Here is a 19616-nt window from a genome sequence, read left to right on the forward strand (position 1 = left end):
TAACAACATTTTTACATCTAAGAGTGAAGCATAGTATGGGACAACCTAAGTAATATATGTAATAGTATAGATAATCTATAAACATTGATTACCTATCTTTGCTCTTGATCTTATTCTTGCAACCATACATAAGCCCACAATTTTTTTTATTGATCCTTAAAGTTTTATATTGGATATTCTATAATATAAAGCAGTAAGGTTTTTTTAGTCCATTAGGATTTCTGAATTGATTGAGTTCCAATTTAGCAGAACTTTACATAATAAATACTATCAATATTAAGGTTAATTGAAATGAATCTGCTATTTAATTGGTCTTGTAGCTATAGAATTAAGTTTCATATTTAAAAAGTTACAATGTGGTTGTAGCATTTATTGTCATGCCATATACCAAAGACTAAAATAGACAACCACATAAAGACACAAGCGAACATCATTAATTTTTAATGTTTAAGATAACTTAATTTTATAGGGAAAACTAACAAATAAACCTTATCTATTCATTGGTTGTTTTTTTTATCAAATATATATGTACAGAAGTGTGTATTATGGTTGTGAGTGTTATATGTATAAAGTAAGGGAGGGGGAATTGGGCTGTTTATTAGTTCCCAAAGTTTTATAATTATGTTTTCTTCTTTGTTGGCTTAAAATCTTCCGGGATTTATATGGAATTTTTATTGGTTGGTTCATTCGTTTCAAACTCTAATAATAATCTACAGAATCGTTAGGGATAAGTTAATCGGCCATTTTCCTATACCATTAGATCCCTGATATGTAGGTGAAAGGAAAAGGTTTGTATGTAAGTAATAATCTGGAAATAAAATAAAAACCAGAGAATGGTATTATGAAGAAAAAATATAAAAATTTTATGTCCATGAAATCGTAAAATGCTTATATTTTAAATTCAAACCTACTATTTTTCAATATTTTGCCTAACCGTTTTAAAAATCACTATGTAGAGAGGTTCTTAAAATTTTAAATGCATTTGAATCATAGCTTAAAATCTACAAGTTTTAAAAAGATATACTGAAATTTTGACAATGCTTAATAGATTTTAAATCATTGTTATTTATTAAGTTAAAAAGGTAAACGTTGCGACTAAACTTTGATTAGGTTGGGTTAAAATTCTGTTTTCAGAATGCATATTACCCGACCCTAATAAAAAGTGCAGAGTGTTTGTAATGACCTGTAGTTGGCACTAACACTTGACATACAAGCCAGGGTTGTTGCAATAAGGAAAGTGGGATAGTTTAGACATTGCTAGGGAGGGAAGGGACATTGGACTGTAAGTATTTATGATACACAAAGTTTTAGAACTTTTTCATTCATTTGTTGGACTTTTATTAAATATTGATTGTTAGGTACATAATAACAGTGTCCAAACTCTTCCACCAATGATTTGCCCTATTTAGGGGTGTACGTACATCGATTTAAAGTAAATGGCCTACCACTTGTCGAAAAATCTATTTTGTCTCTAAATTTCTTGTCAAAAATAATTATAGCGTCATATAAAGAACTCTTTTTTATGAACCTTTACTATTGCACGCTAAAATTGTTATTAATGAAGAAAATATATTTAAACTAGCCTGAAATAGAACTGAAATAAAATGCTCTAAATTTTCAAGGCCAACATATTTATGTCAAACTTAGACATACGTTAGAATATTCCTCCTATATTTCCTGTCCAAGAATTTTGACAATTTTGAATACTTTGACTCAATTTATGATATCGTAGACTCTTAGTAATTTTTTGCACTTAACAGTCAGTAAAAATATGTACTTTTATCAAAAGAAAAGGTTCTCCAAGGGAAAAATTACCCCTTATGTAGAAAAAAGTTACCAGTGGAAAAGTTTGAACACTTCTTGTTTGGAACAAACCAATCAAAATTCAATAAAAGTACAAAATTCAAGTTTTTACAGCCAAATGTCAATCAAAACGAATGTATCGCCTGTAGCCTTTAGGGGCTTCATCCAAAGTACCCCGAAACCTTTATTTATTGTTTTCAAAGAAAAATTAAATGATTCCATAACTATGGATGTTGTCATTCTTCTAAGAACAATTAAACTTGTTACATTTCAATTATTTCCATTTTTACCAGGTAACAAATTATATATGTTTGATCAAAACTGATTTGAATCATCAAAATCGACATATTGCATTTGTGGAAATGTTTGTTTAAGCACATTTGAATGATTTTAATTTGATTATTTCAAAAGATAAATGAATTGACTTCTATATTAATGTAATTCATTATTAAAAAGTAAATGCAATAATGAATGGCAATTTATGCCTTTTCAAATTAATGATATAAGGACAATAACGTCAATTAAGCCCCTAAATTTTTAAATTTTTACCAGTTTAGATGTTTTGATTTTTTTTTAATAAGGGTTTGTCATATTGCATCAGGTTTAGATTTTTAAAATTGTAAAAGTTTGATTTCCTTAAGGCGGCTACCAAGCCCTCGTTTTAACTAACGAAAGTAAACATATGAAGATTAAGCCTTAATTATATTTTTTAAAACGTGAGATTTGTAAGATTTAGTTTAAATCTAAGAATAGTTCTTACCCGGTATAAAACATGATTCCAATGGAAGAATCTAGAAATGTGAAAAGAAACCTTAACTTTTAAATCTGACCAAAATTAGACTTTGAATAATCTGAGACGGGAAAGCTATTAAAAAGTTGTATTTGAAAGTTGGTTAAATTAATGAGGGTTTCCCAGGGTGCTGGTTTCAGGGTTCAAAAGGGATAATATAATGGCGTACATCCCCAATGATCATGCACAAAATTACCCCTTCTGTAAATACAATTAGTGGTTGAAATGATTAGACACTCAACTTAATGAACGAACGAATCAAAATACAATAAAAGTCCTCATTATTTTCAAGTCAACGAATATGAAAACATTATGACAAAACTTTGGAGATTAGTGTAATAAACATGTTTCCTTCCTCCCTGTGTTGGTTTACTTTTTGATTACTTTTCATTGCAGGGTTATAGTGATAGGAAATAAATAAAGAAATTTTTTTTTTCAGTATGGCTTCAGAACCGATTTATATCCTCTGGATTAGAACCGGTTCTCAGCCATACTGAAAAAAAACATGTATTTATAATATTGTAACATACAATGGATAAATAACTATTCCTAAACTTGCACAGGACAATTATAAAGCTTTCATAAACATTAGATAATTAGTTATAATGTTAGCGAAATTTTATCAGATTGGTATTTTTTACTTTAATAATATCTTTCTTTATGATTTCTTGAAAAGCACATCACTTTTTCAAGTTCTTTCTTCAGATACTTTAAAATTCGTTTCTCTCTGCGTTAAAAAAAAAAACTTTGAATACTTATGCATATAAACTTAGACTTCTTTTCCTTCTGTATTGTGAATAGAGGTTATTAGAACAAGGTTAATTTTATGATTATTAGAAGGAGAAAATATTTTTACAAAGAATTCATCTAAATGTGTGATAAAGGGGGAGGTCATTTTCTAGTAAATTCCGTAAAGGTGTGTGTGTTATAAGGCCTAAAAATAGTAGTAGAACGATAAGGTGCTCTATATATTTGTATTCCCTATTGAATAGAACAATAGGGAGCACCTTATCGTTCTACTACTATTTTTAGGCCTTATAACACACACACCTTTACCACCTTTACGGAATTTACTAGAAAATGACCTCCCCCTTTGTGAATTAGATTTTGTTTTTATTATCGCAGAAACTCCATTATATAAACTCGTGTTTATTGGAGAGTTTTGAATAATTTAAGATTTAGTTTTGTTGCGTTTGTCATAGGGATGGGAATCCGTCGAATTTTTGGGCCGGATTCGGATTCCGGATTCTGAAGGAATCCGTCAAAAAAGTGACGGATCCTTTTTTTTGGCGGATTCCGGATTCGGATTCCTGATTCTAGCAGTATTTTAAAAGGCCGTCCGTCACAGAGGGATAGCTTTTTTCGTTAATTTATCACTATGTTACTTGGTTGAAGCCTTGATTTGTTTAAAGTGTTGACTTCCAGCATAACTAAAACATTTACATCACATTAGTAATTATTAAAATTTGTTATGTAGAAATTGAATAGCTCATCACGCGATCGCTGGCCTGACAATGAGAGCTCTGTGTTATCAGCTGGTATATCAACTTCGTGGTTTATGTGGGAAGAAATGGGGGGGGAGGTGGTGTGTTAGGGGGGGGGGGTGATCTTTGCCTTCAAAAAGAGGGAGTTGTAAGAAAAAACTCAAGACGGTAATTTTAGCCTACCAATTAAAAAAACGGATTCCGGATACGGATTTGGATTATAAAATTGGCCGAAAATTGGGCGGATTCCGGATCCGGATTCTCATCACTAGTTTGTCAGTTACCTCCTATTTACTGCAATAAAAACAGGATGTCTGTTTTGTGTGTATGTCTAATAGGATTTCTTAAACGCCTGGACAAATCGGGGAAGTTTTAGACTGATCATGTGATGGATTTAGGCTATTAAACCTTTTTTTAGTAGCGAAGCTACTCTATAATTCACTTTGTCCGTCCGTCAGTCCGTAACGCTATGGGGATTACTATGGGATTTACTCAGCTCCTATAAAAGGTAGAATGCTGAAATTTTTTTACAACGTTCCCATTATTAAGGAGCACAATTAATTATAAAACATCGATGTCGATAGGACCGCTTTTTAGCAGGTTTTAGGCTATTTTTGTATTTTTCACATTTTTCTCCATATCTTCAGTGTTTATGGTGCGATTTTCAAAATTTTTTCAGTTATAGATATCAAAATTAAATTTCCAGTTGTTTAAAGAAAATAACTATGAAGGTTAGACTGCCTTCAAGCAGGTTTTAGGCTATTTTTGTATTTTTCACATTTTTCTCCATATCTTTGGTGTTTATGGTCCAATTTCCAAAATTTTTTTAGTTATATATATCAAAATTAAATTTCCTGTCCTTTAAAGAAAACAACTATGACAGCCAGACTGCCTTTCAGCAGGTTTTAGGCTTTTTTTGTATTTTTACATTTTTCTCCATATCTTTGGTGTTAATGGTACGATTTTCAAAATTTTTTCAGTTATACATATCAAAATTAAATTTCCTATTGTTTAAAGCAAACAACCATGACGGCTAGACTTCCTTTTTGCAGGTTTTTGGCTATTTTTAAATTTTTCTATATCTTTGATGAATATAGTCCGATTTTCCAAATTTTATTAAGTTAAGAATTTAAAAATTAAATTTCCTGTCGTTTTAAGAAAACAAGCATGGCGGTCAGACTGTCTTTTAGCAGGTTTTTGCTATTTTTATATTTGCTATTTTGCATATTTCCAATCCATATCTTTGGTGTTTTTTTTTAACTTTTTGGGATATCAGTATCAAAATATGTTTTTTCCAATGTTATGAGCATCTTTTATGTAATTTACTTTGACCGTCATCATTATACAAAATAAAACAGGGTTTCGTGTTTATTTTCTCCAATAAATCAATTACTGAATACACTTTAAATCTACGTATTACCATCCATGATTTTATTTCTTGTGCTTCGCTACTTATGGATGTTGTCATCCTTGTTTACAAACAAAAACGAATATACATAGAAGCTTGATGCGATCGAAATTTTAGATTAGTTATTTATCGCTTCGTAAGCTTTTATGAGATTAAAACCAGTTTTATTAGTCCCGAGGGCATGATGGCTAATAAAACTGGTATTAATTTTACGATTTAATCTTAATATTCGTGAGAAATTGTCTGTAATTCGATGATATTCAATCAGTATACCTAATCAGTTCCATTTTCTAAAAAATTTCCTAAAAAATGTGTTTTATTTCAGGAGAAGATAGAGACGGAAACTGGACGTTGGGTGATGATGTACTTCCTTGGATATTTTCTTGTGGGAACTATCCTATTCTCAAATAACCTTCCCTGGACATAAATATTCTAGTTGGGTGATGATGTACTTAAGGATATTTTCTTGTGGGAACTATTCTATTCTCAAATAACCTTCCCTGGATATAAATATTCCAGTTGGGTGATGATGTACTTCCTTAGATATTTTCTTGTGGGAACTATACTATTCTCAAATAACCTTCCTGGGACATAAATATTCTAGTTGGGTGATGATGTACTTCCTTGGATATTTTCATGTTGGAACTATTCTATTCTCAAATAACCTTCCCTGGACATAAATATTCTAGTTGGGTGATGATGTACTTCCTTAGATATTTTCTTGTGGGAACTATTCTATTCTCAAATAACCTTCCCTGGACATAAATATTCTAGTTGGGTGATGATGTACTTCCTTGGATATTTTCTAGTTGGAACTATTCTATTCTCAAACAACCTTCCCTGGACATAAATATTCTAGTTGGGTGATGATGTACTTCCTTGGATATTTTCATGTTGGAACTATTCTATTCTCAAATAACCTTCCTTGGACATAAATATTGTGCTTAAAAACAAAAAAATGAATCGTGTTCAAGGAAGCTAGGATTTTTTTATGACCTCAATTTTATTTCTTTCAATAGCAAATTCTTTTTACCAGAGATTGTTGTTTATTTTAAGTCATTCTAGTATCCTCAAATCTAAATATAATAGAGTTCCAAAAACATTTTAATTATTTATATTTGAAGTTGTAAATAGATTTTCTTTTGCGTAAAAATGACACCTTTTATAAAAAGAATTGTTGATTAACAGTTTAATTTTATACAGTGAACCATCAATTAAAATATTTGTAATTTTTATTTTACAGTATAATAGCTAGTCTTGTAATATATGTATTATTTGGAAAAATATAACTTGCTTAGTATTTGAAAGCAGTGAGGGATTGGGGCATTGGACTTTTAGTCATATTGGTACCCAAAGTTTTATGAACACTTGTCTCATTTGCTGGCTTAAAAACTTTGGGTTCCTTTAATACATCTTGATTAGTTGGTTTAAACTTGTTGTGTCTAAAGTTTGTAACCAATAATTTTTATTTACAGATGGGGTAATTCAGTTTTATCATTATTGAAATGTACATTCCTTAAGTTTATCGTCCATTGTCTTACCCCCTAAGATCTCTGACTTTAAAGTCACAGTCAATAAATTAAAGTAAATTTTTTTACCCACTAATAGTTGGATGATTTTTTTTTAATCTTAAGAAAAAAGTGTTATTTATTTTGAGGTTTTTATTCATTTTTTTTGTTTATTAATGGGCATTATTTATTTAAATTTTATCATTCCAAAAATAAATTCATTTGTTTACATTTTTATATATGTGTGCTCAAAATATTGAAATGTTTGTCATAAAAATTGAATAAATGTTGAGTTTTTAAGTTTGAATTAGTCTATTTTTAGTAGCGCAGCTACTCTATAACTAGAGCATGTTCAATGATCTATCTATTTGATCTAAAGGTGATAGGTTCGCATTTCAGCCAACACAGCGTCATAACTAAAGACGTTAAAATTAGTTCCTACTACTGCTATGTAAGATGCGCTACATAAATAATTAGAGTTGGGGAAATGCATGGCTCAAACCCGATGCAACTCAAGGGCGTTTCATCATTAATCATGCATATCAATAAAATAGCCTAAACTTATCTTGGGACGAATGTGAAGCTTTCTTAGAATGGAGAACTCGATCCTATAGGTTCAGTAGCTAACGAATTCTTAAGATGAAGAAAAAAACTTACTATTTTACTTAAAAGGATTGATTATGTAATGTAGTATAAAACTAACTGAAGTAGTACAAAGAATTGTTCATGTAAGAAAATAATCCTATTTATCTTTGATTTATGTTCTGCTTGTGCATATGAGGATAGAAAATAGAGTACTAGCTCTATACATTGAGGTATGGGACATTGGACTGCTTATTATACTAGTCCTCAAAGTCTTAAAATGATTTTATTTATTCGTTGGTTAAACAACCTTGGGGACTGTTATTGAATTTTGATTGGTTGGTTCATTTAGTTGAGTGTCCAAAAGTTTCAACCCCTAAATGTAATCTATGAGCACTTCTTACTTCCTTATACAAAAAAATCACGCATGAATGGAAAAAGCCTAAAAACTATCCTTAATTATAAAAAATACATTAAGAAATGATGGTGTGTTGAAAAAAAATTTTTTTTCCAACAATTGAAAGAGATTTTTATATTTTTCTTATCGTCTATGGTGAAGCCATGGCTGCCAACACAAAAATGTTAAAACCGTATTTTTGTTCTCATTTCAACAATTTCCAGAGTTGACATGAGATTCATACCTTAAACTTTTCCTTTAAACTTGCTTGGCAATCGAAAACCTTTAAATCAACACATTTATTAATGTGTAGGAGTACAGCTCTTCACAAGTCATTTTTACCTGGAGGTCGATTGTGGAAAAACCCCTGCCTAATATCAAATTTTTTTTTCATAAATGGAATAGTCTATACTTGGGTAAAATATGGTATCAATTCTAGATTGGAGACGTTATTCTAACTAGTTCTATAACTGAATAATCTTTTTCTAAAAATCTAGCTTCCTTTCTTTGCACTTCTTTGTACTTTTTTTTCTTGTCAAAATGATAAAATGATTTAACAAATAGCTGTTTAGGCCTTCCTAAACGAAGATCCAATGATTGTGATGAATATAAGCATCCATGATATGCTTCACAGCTCAATATGTATAAGGTATAGTAAATATTACAAATCTTAAACGGCAACCATGATTTTACATCAATTTCTTTTTGATCTTAAGAGCTTTGCTTTAATGAATATTGTCATCCTTTTAACTTTTAACAGTCGTGCGCCTTGCCGTACCTTAATTGGTTGGGGGGGGGGGGGGGGTTCAAGGCTCCCCCCCCCCCCTATTATCTCAGTTCCTATTAGAGTTAGAGGGGTAATTTTTGTTGTGCAAGTCCCCTGTTTGATAATGAATTTTCGACCTTTTGTAAGTCAAAGTCAATTTTAGCTTCCTTAACCCTTTTATTTAACAACCTTTGTTTTTAGGTCCTTTTTTACTTAAAAATTTCAAACGGCTGTAATTTTCTTATTTTTGAAGCTAGAAGAACATTTTTTTCTAGGAAATTTTTTCTTTATGTAAAATTTTATATTAGAAATATCAAAACATAAATTTCAGCGGTCGCAGCTGTATTTTGCAGCTGCCAGCCGCCGCAGTCGGTGGTCGGCGGAAACGGCGGAGGATCAGGACCTGCAGGATCATACCGTTCAACGCCCCCCCCCCAACCGTTAAGGGTTAAATAAAAATTAACAATGTATTATTTTTTTAGTAGCAATGTCTGTCCGTCTTTTAGAGACAAAAAGGGGGAAACATCATTTTCTCAGCTCCTATAAAAGATAGAAGGCTGAAACTTCTCGTAAACATTCAATCAATATGGAGCATAATTAAGTATAAAACATCCATTGCAGTCTGACTGCTGTTAAGCCGCTTATATTTTTCACAACTAATTTTCTCAATGTATTATTTCTTTTAGTAGCAAAGCTGCTCTAAAATTTGAAATGTCCATCTGTTAGTCCGTCTGTTAGAGACAAAACGGGGATGTGGGGGGGGGGGGTGGAATCGTGATTTTTCAGCTCCTGTAAAAGATAGAAGGCTGAAAATTCTTGTAGCTATTCACATAAATATGGAGCATAATTAAGTAGAACACATCTGTAGCGGTCAGACTGCTCTTTCTTTTCTTTCTTGTGATAACAGATAATCAGCTCTATAACTCACTTTGTCCGTTTGTCTATTTCAGAATAGATTTTGTGCTTTTAAAATAAGGGGAAGGGGGTTGTACACTTTCACAGTAACAGTGCGCTCTAAGGCCCATATTCAAGATAGAGCTCTGAATTATAATACAATGGGTCAGTCTATAAATATTCTGCAAAACTTTTAATTTGGCGGTTTGGCGGCTGACCACTGGTGCAATTATTCAGCTAAACTTGTAAAATGGAACATGCAATCTTGTTTTTTTTGGGGGGGTTGTTTTGGTTAATTATGAGAAAATATATCAACAGTAACAAAAAACTGTTGAGCTGCAAACTACCAGCCGCTGGCTGTGGCTATTAATAAATATTACAACAATTTTGCAGCTCAGCAGTTTTTCGTTACTGTTGATATATTTTCTCAGAATTAACTAAAACACACCCTATGGTTTAAACAAAATTAATTTTCAAGTAGCTTCGCTACTGTAAAGTTGTTTTCATGCATAATTTTGTATTTTTTTGTGTCCCATTTATGTAGGTTTAACAGGAAGGGATAGTTCATCTGCCAAGAGGTAATAAGGGAAGATTTAGCCAAACTCCCTGGATATCCTTTTCTATCTATATTACCTCATATATTTAAGACTATTTGTTAAAACATTTTATCATTTTGAAAAGAAAAAAAAGTACAAAGAAGTGTAAAGAAAGAAAGCTAAATTTTTGGAAACAGATTAATCAGTTATAGAACTAGTTTGAATAACGTCTCCAATCTAGAATTGATACCATATTTTACCCAAGTATAGACTATTCCATTTATGAAAAAAAAAATTGATATTAGGCAGGGGTTTTTCCACAATCGACCTCCAGGTAAAAATGACTTGTGAAGAGCTGTACTCCTACACATTAATAAATGTGTTGATTTAAAGGTTTTCGATTTTCAAGCAAGTTTAAAGGAAGAGATTAAGGTATTACTCATGTTTTAACTCTGAAAATTGTGCGTTTTAGAACAAAATTAGTATCTCCTCTTCAATGTGTTAAAATTGATGGCGTTGCTAAAGTCAAAACGAAAAAAAATAATTTTGTATTATTTAATGACTAAATGAATTTTTTTTTGAAAGACTATCAATTTTTTATGTATGTTTAATTAATTAGGATGGTTTTTAGGCATTAAAAAAAATTTCGTGAGTTCTATAATATTCCAGTCAATTTTGTCTCCTATAGAAAGTGTAATTTTGTGTATCATCATTGGGGATATATACGATTTATCGGCCATCGTCTTATTCCTTTAGATCCCTGATTAGCTAATGACTTAATGATATTATCCTCATTTTTAAAAGCGAAGCTTTTTTATAATTAGGGTCGGTCCGTCCGTCCGAGATAGATAGCTTTTATTCGTTAATTTAGGCATGTTAGAATTGTCCTATCGATTTCAAACTTTGCATGATGATTCCTGTTGTAGTTAGGTACGATTTAGAAAGCGTAGCAACTCTATAATCATAACCAGAATGTCCGTATGTCCATTTTAAACATGTTGATTTTTCTACTTTTTTAACAACAAATTTTTATGTGATCTAATTATCCGTTTGATTCCTGGGACAACAAAGATCAATATTATAAGCGAAGCAACTCTATAATCAAGCCCTTAAAATGTAAGTATGTCCATAAACATTATCCTGTATTAAGCAGTTTTTCAACAAATTTACTTACAATTTTGCTTCGACTTTTATACTTTTATATTCTGATGATTCAGTACAAGTGTTAATGTCCGTTTGTCCTACCGTTTCAGTACTTCGCTTTTATGGATGTTGCCATCCTTGTTTTTTTAGATTTCAATAGGTAAGGAAAAATTTCATACTTCTTTTTTCTTGGTTGTTGGTTTATAGGTAACTTTGGAGAATAAATAAACATTCTCCTTAATACAACAAAGCATTTGGGATAAGAATTATTAATCCTCTTCTGTTGGCATATCTCTGGCAACAACAATAATTTAAGCTTTAAATTATGTCTTAACATGGAATTTGTAAACTAGTACCCAAAGTTTAATAATAAGTTTAAGCTTGAAAACCAAAGGACTTCTATTAAATCTGTTCTGGTTGGTTCGGACTAGAAATGTCAAAATTTTTAAACAATAATCATAATTATCAGTAGGGGTAAATTTGTTATTGGGATGTAGATCAAATTATCTTCCATTGTTTTAGCCCCTAAGATCCCTGTTTATTGTGAATATTTTGAGCACAATTGTAATTATTAAGAATAGTATATCTATTATGTATAACTTGCTTTTGCTTGTATTGATAATGTTGTATAAAGAAGGATTGCCTTTACATTAGTGCTGTCATAATACTACCAAATAAATATCATAATAACATTGCTTATTACAACCGAACATTTTTTTCTATTAGACTGAATCAATGTTTAAAAAGGATGTCAACACCCAAAAAAGCGAAGTTTGACAAATCATTTCTGAAGGGTCAAGGCTATGGCCCATAAACATTTACAATCATGAATAACAAAATTAAAATATTTGGAAAAAAATAGATTCTATTAGTTTGGACTTAATTATCAAAATTAACCCAAAATTTTTGAGACAACAAATAAGAAAATGTGGTTATAGGACTTTTGATACCATTGCAATTTACAGTCTAATCCCTTAGGCTTGTCTAGTCCTATTTTTCATTTTGTAATTTGTGATGAAGGAACATCTGTGATACAAACATAATTTATTATTACATCCTTATTTCTCACTTATACATTACATGTAGACATCAAAAAGGAAAGATGCGTGTTAAGGGTGTCCCGTTTATAGACATTTCTTAAATATATATGGTTATTATTGTATGAACCATTGACTGGCAGACTAAGTAAGCTGTATACTGGATGCTCTTCGGAAAATGGTATCTTCATGAACAAATTAGCAATCTATCTTCATTAGAAGCAGAGTAAATAAAAAATGAAGGTTCTTGTCTTTTCATCAAGAACACAAAAAATCTATTATCCAAAAAAAAGTTTAAAAAACACCAAAGATCTGAGGACATTAAAAAAATAAAAGCGGCTATAAAGCTGTTTCAAATCATGCTGTTATTGATGTTGTATACTTAAATATACCCCATAATAAAAATATAGGTCTAGCTTCAATAGCAACTGAGTAAATCTTATTTACTTACTTAGGCTTATGTCGCTACTATAAAACTATTTTTAAAGTAATTTAGAAATACGACCGAAAAACGTAAATTGTTAAGCCTAAAAGCGGGACACTCTTTAGAATAATCTTGACTATAGAAGTATGAAAAAACAATATTCATATTATGAATACAATTATACATACAATCTGTCATATTAGTATTGTATATAATATCAATATTATACAATACATTATACTATATACATATCATGCATACAATAGTAATAAATGTTTATTTAAAATTTGTAAAATTAAAAAAAAAATAATCAATTTCAATAATAGATTTTTTAGGGACATATCTACATTCTACACATCCTAAAAATAGCTGAAATCCAGCCCTGAATCAATACACAACTTCCCTGTAAGTGGAGAAATCGATCTAGCTGTTTAAAAGATCTTACTGGATTAAATTTGTTTGGGAATATCTTCACTTGTACAAACTATTGTTAAAAGAAAATCTTTAGGGTCAGTCCGTACCGTCGTCCGCAACGATTAGTTCTTTTCGTTGATTTAGACATGTTAGAATTGTCCTATTGCTTGATGATTCCTATAACAGGTACAATTTAGAAAGCTTAGCCACTATAAAGTCGTTACCAAAAGTTTTAAAATTTTTTTTGACAAGAAATTTTTATGTGATATAATAATTCATCTGATTTTTGGAATAAGGATAACAAAAAACAATGTTATAAGCGAAACATCTTTATAATCAAGACCTAAAAATTTGAGTGTGTCCATAAACAGTATCCTGTATTTTAGCATTTTTGCAACAAATTTACGTAAAACTTTGTTAAAACTTTTAGTGCTTAGCTTTTATGGATGTTGTCATCCTTGCTATTTTGTAACTTTTGTTAATTGCTTTAATAAAGTCAAGCTGCTCTTAATTTATATTTAAAAAGGTTCTCTCTCTCTCAATAAATAATCTTAAGAGTGAAAGAATCAAAGGGAAGGGAGGGAGGAGACATGGGGCTGTTTATTACACTAGCCCCCAAAGCCTTATAATAACCCTGGTTCAAAGCACTTTTTTTTAATAAGAATAACATCTATTCTATAAACTTATTTGTCTTTCTGCTGCTTAGTTTATGTTTTATTTTTGTTAAGTTAAGGTTAAAACTTTTTTTTTAAATTTAATTTTAAAAAATTATGAAAAGGAAAAGCAAATAGAAAATAATGTCCGAACTTTAATATCTTTGTTTTGAATAAATCTTGCCATGTATATATTATTCAAATATTTGAGTTTCAGTTTGGTCAACATGTTTATCAAAAATATGAATAACAACTAAAACAATGGAGATATCTGTCTTTATCCTTATAATAAAGTAACAGGGTGTGTGTATATAGCCGATATGGTTCTCCTATACAGTTAAGCTCTATATAGTCCTCGGGAAAGTTCATATCCCTTCTTCCTTTAAAAAAGTCTTCTATGATTTAAAAAGAAACTAAATTTGAAAGTGGAGGATGGACTTAACCCCAACTTGAACTCAAAGAAGAATCCTACCCCAACGAGGTAAAAGATGCTCTGCTCAAATATTAATTTGCCTTATCTAAAAACTGATATTAAGTAGACTAAAGATAAACAACTGATCTTTTTACAAATTGCTTTGAATCCGATTAATGTCCCATGCATAAGAACCAGTCTTAGCAAAATCAAATAAAAATCAAGAATTAATTCCTTCTTTTTAATTGTCCCCGAGGGACCCAAAATCCTATAATTTGTCTTTTTATTGTCAGTGGAAAAATGTCTATAATACGATGCGATAAATAACTATTCAATGATAGCTTTTTACAGAAAATCAAAAGATGTCTGTTTCAAAGATTTATGTTCACTAGAGGAATTGAGTTAAGGTAGACCTTTACATTTTCTTAACATTGATTTTTTCTACATTGTTTCATTCCAACAGAAAAAAATCATCCTGGCTCAAACTCAAGATGTAACTACTGCTTCAATGTAAGATGCACGACATTAATAGCAAAAGTAGGTGGGATGTCTTATCCAAAAAATATCAGCAACTCAACATCATAAATTAATATAACTTCCCAAGACAAAGGCCGTGCAATCGAAGGGTTTATTGTCTGCATAAGTTTGGATGTTAGTGCCTTAAGACCTACAATATAGGTTTTGCCCTATATTCTTATCAATCGTACCTAGAGGTATTAGAAATTTCTTTGTAAAGAAGAGTCAGATCAGTCTAGAAGTTAGAGCTATTTCGATACAGGCAAACAAATATAGTTCTATTTTGTATTATACAGTATATATCATTTAGTATATCTGTCGGTTCAGGGGTTACCGAGGTCTTAAGCTTCAGACAGACAACAGATATACGGCAGACAAAATATAGTCCGACATACATGGTTCTAATTTGTACCATACTAGCGGCTACGCCCCTGAAGGCCTCTTGGGGAACATTAGAAAGGGGGAGTTGAATCAGGCCCAAAAGCCATTCTTTTATTTTAGATTTTTTAAAGTAAAAAATAATTTGGGGGGGGGGATGCAGGTGTCACCCTACCCACCCCAAACCATTTACCATTTTAATTTTTTTTTAAAAATGGGGGGATTTTTTTAGGGGCGATTTCTCTTGTGAGGGTGGTGGTACCCTCCACCCAAAATAGTTATAAACTTTTCCGGGACCCTGTTAAGGAGAACCCGATCTGTTCAGCGGTTAACGAGATCTTTCGGGGCAAACAGACAAACATCCTTTTAATTTTATTTTAAGGATAACATTGCAAGTATGCAATATGACCCAATAAAGCATGTTTATGTCTAAAGCTTCCTGGCCTAATATTAAAGACGGGAGCAAACTTTTATTTCTTTTATTCACGAAACAAAATATAAATTGTGAAACAAAGAAAGAAATGCATTGTTGAATATAAATCCTACGAATTTCAATTTTTTATATATGTCATTTTATTTATAGAATATAACTTTTTGGGCATGTTTGGGTTGTTCTTATATGTAAACTTTTAATGCATGATTTAAAACTATGATAAGCTTAAAGTACCCTAAACTTATGTGATGCTTTTACTCTTAAAATTCAAAGGACCACAACAAACCTTACCTCTCTGTTAGGAGCTCTAAGTAGCATTACATTCTTCCTACGGGCAACTTGCCCTGTGGAGCTTTAGCTGCTAGCTAGATATACTGCGGACTTATTTTGGTCAGATCCCTTTCACAAATATGCATCATCTGTTTGTGATTTTAGCGCCGCCATTATGATTTTTAGAACCCATCTTAGACATACTTCTCAAACTTCTTATCAAAATTATCTTCACTACTTTTGGAGGTCCTACGACAAACGCAGGAGTCCCAAAAGTCGGAGTGGACAAACTTCGGAGTGGACACTTAACCTAACCTAACCTATTTTAGACCATCTTATAGGTTTTTTTTAATGACCTAACCTAATCTGTATAGAAATACTTAATAAAATTAATATTTTAACACTCCTGCGTTTGTCCACTCCGACGTTTGGGACTCCTGCGTTTACCCTGGAACCCTTTTGTATACCATGTTAAATTTTATTATCTTATATGCACCTTTATCATTGAATCTATATGTATCTATGTTTCTTTTACATCGAAAGTGAGTTTCATAATTCTTCTGGAACCAAATTATAATGTATATTTCCTAGAACTGAGGATAGACCTATAGACCTCCTACCCTTCCCTCCTCTTTTTATTTTTAATGTTTCGTCGTCCATTAGTATCAAATGATGTAAATATTCATTTATTAGCAAATTAAATATTAGTAAATAATTTTATATTTGTGAGAAGTCAGAAAATAATTTTCCTGTAATTAGAATATAAAAAGTATTTGTTTCTTTAAAAATTAAGCTTGTTGTCAAAAAAGAAAGGCTTTATCGCCAACGTTTTGTAAAATGTTCATATATATGTTTTGAAACTGTATTTTTTAATTGGCTTGTTTAAAACGGACAGATGCATTGGTGAAAAATTCACCAACAATGAATTTTCTTTTCAGTTTTGTAAAGATTTATAGTTTTTTTTTAGTAGCGAAGCATTTCTTTAATTAGGGTCGGTACATTCTTTTGTGACGGTCGGCTCTTGGCGTTGATTTAGACAAATTAGAATTGTCCTATTGATTTCAAACTTTGCATATTGTTTCCTTTAACATTTAGGTTTGAATTAAAATGAGAAGCAATTTTATAATCGTTACTAAAAAGTCCGTACATTCATTTAAATTATGTTGATTTTAACTTTTTGTCAACAATTCTTTATGTGATAAATTTAACTATATATCTGATTTTTAGAATACTGATTCCCAGGACAACAAATTCCAATATTATAAGTCCTTAAACAGTATCCTGTTTCGACTTAAACTTTTATATTCTACTTATTCAGTTCTGACACTCTACAAGTGTTAATGTTTGTTTGTCCTACCGTTTCAAAGCTTCTTTTTTATGGATGTTGTCATCCTTGTTTTTTAATGGATTTGTTACAAATACTCCACAAAAAATGTACATTAAAGAAAGGTATGTGAAAATACATAAAAGCGTAGTTAGAATATAAAAAAGTCTTGAAATTCAATTGAATTTTGATGTAATCGTTATATAAAAGTAACAGGATAAATGTAAGCGTCTGTAGCTTAGAATCCTGCTAACCGCTTGACCGATATAGTTCTTCTTTATTATAATAGAGTTTTATATAGGGCCAGGGATGGTTTATAACTATTTTGTGGGGGTTTGGGTCGGTTGGGGTAACTCAACCGTTTCAAGAGAAATCGGCTCCTATAAATATATTTCTACTTTTTTAAAAACCAAAATAAAATTGGTAGGGTTATATTACCCACTTCTTCTCCCTCAATGGGCGTAGTCTCTAGTTTCTAAAAAAATTATATAAAACATAAAGGTACATTTTATTATTTTTGCAATATACTTGTACTCTAAGGATTAATTATAATCTCTCTATATATATTTCTTTGTCGCAGCTACTCTATAATAATGTTTACGTCATTTTTTAAAGCGAGGCTTTTATATAAATAGGTCGGTAAAACTTTAATGGTTAATTTAGGCGTGTTTGAATTTTCCCATGGATTTCAAACTTTTCATGATGGTTTCTGTGACAATTAGATAATATTTAGTAAGCGTGACAATTCTATAATCAATGCCAGAAAGTCTGTACGTTCATATAAAAAGTCTATTGTCTAAATTAGTCATTCTAAATATAATTTTTCTGACCTTTCTGCTTTGTTAAGTTTTGCTGATGTCATCATTGCCATATTGATCATATTATATTGTTCCATATCCTATTCATAATCCGCTGGTTCATGACCGCTTTAGAGGCATTCTGAAAAGTCATGTATCGCACCATGTTACAGTTTTCTCGAAATATTAAAAAAAAATATTAGGAATAATTCCAGTTTTGTTGGCCCACTGCGGGGCCAATGTTTTGGGAAAAATTGTATCTTATCTGCAGAAAACTGTCTATAATACGATGCAATAAATAATCATTTGTTGTTTATTATTGATTTTATCAAAAATAGAAAATATTTTGCAAAATTGAAGAAGAAAATATGTATGTATATTTGTATTATCTTGAACGACTCTTCAACATACGTGGATTTCGTTGGTGTTCCCTCATAGTAACACATAGTTTAATTTTAAGATTAGTAGATTGATTAAAAGCTAAAAAATAGTTTCTAATCTACGAAGAAACTGTGTATTGGTATTGTTGTTTGATATTTGAAAATCAGTCAACAAATAAGGAGAGTAGACTACAAAATTTAGCTAATTGTTAATTAATTATTATCTATATTATAAGAACACTCCCCACGCTCTCTCTAGCTTCCAGAGCAAACAAGAGAAATTTTGCTCTCGGAAGACTCTGAGAGATAACGTCCGTTTAGATTACAAAAAAAAAGAAATAGCTTAAACTACAAAAAGCTACATAGCCCACGTAAATACTATATAAAAAAATTATTTTAAAAATAGCATGCCTCATATTTTAAGCCATCCGAAACCATTTTTATTACATCCAAATAATCGATATAAACCCTATATAATGTATACTGTTGGAATGCCAACTGTTTTGTCATGGTAACAATGTAGAAACACTTATAGAGAGATTATTTCCCCTCTCTCTCCTCTCTTTCCTTCCTATTTCCCCCTTTCTCTTAATTCCTCTGTTAGTTAGAATCCTTCTAGCGTTAAATATCATATGTTCCGAAGTTAAAATATGTTTTGGAAGATTTTTAAAAACCGGAGCTCATAAAATAATATGACGTTTTTTGGAATAAAGTGACAATATTTTTATCTTATGGTTTGTATTATTTTCTTCAATTTAATTTCTTATATAATGTATTTAATATTTAATAGCAAAAACACCTGTTATGTTGAATTGTAAATGCCGGCATTTATCATTACGTGGGGACTTTTGGAGTTGGTTAGAAGAGGTATAAAAAGTCTACTATAAATATTGTTTAAAGCCAGGGTTTTGAAGTAAGAAAATTAGTTTTGTTTAATATTTAGCTCTTAACATGATATAAGACAGTCATTAATTTTATTTGACTGTTGAAATGATGATTTCCATAACGATTAGCATAATATTATGATAATTTTCTTTTTTTTTAAATTTGCTGTCATAATAAATTTGTTAATGATTCTAATTTTATTATTTATTTGCTTTGTTTCTATTTATTTTTATTGTCCTTATCTGGTCTAGTCAGAATATGTGGTCAAAATGTAAAGAAATGGGGATTATTTATTGGATTAACTTATTATATACTCGAGGCTAGGGATGAAGTTGCAAGTTTATTTACTTATTATGTTAGAACAAGGATGTCAACGTCTTAA

At 30.7% G+C, this 19616-nt stretch overlaps 1 protein-coding gene across 2 annotated transcripts in view; it reads left to right on the forward strand.

Moving 5' to 3' along the window:
- Positions 1 to 7293, forward strand: part of PIG-V (phosphatidylinositol glycan anchor biosynthesis class V) — a 65828-nt gene extending 58535 nt beyond the window's left edge. For both annotated transcript variants that reach the window (XM_080153749.1, XM_080153750.1), the window contains exon 19: positions 5811 to 7293. In XM_080153749.1, coding sequence (XP_080009875.1) covers positions 5811 to 5912 — 102 coding nt within the window. In that variant the 3' untranslated portion in view covers positions 5913 to 7293. The remainder of the gene's footprint in view (positions 1 to 5810) is intronic.
- The last annotated feature ends 12323 nt before the right edge of the window (positions 7294 to 19616 follow it).

The sequence above is a fragment of the Acartia tonsa genome, chromosome 3, assembly GCF_053477335.1.
Source record: "Acartia tonsa isolate MP-2025a chromosome 3, ASM5347733v1, whole genome shotgun sequence".
In the NCBI taxonomy this organism is placed as follows: Eukaryota; Metazoa; Arthropoda; class Copepoda; order Calanoida; family Acartiidae; genus Acartia; species Acartia tonsa.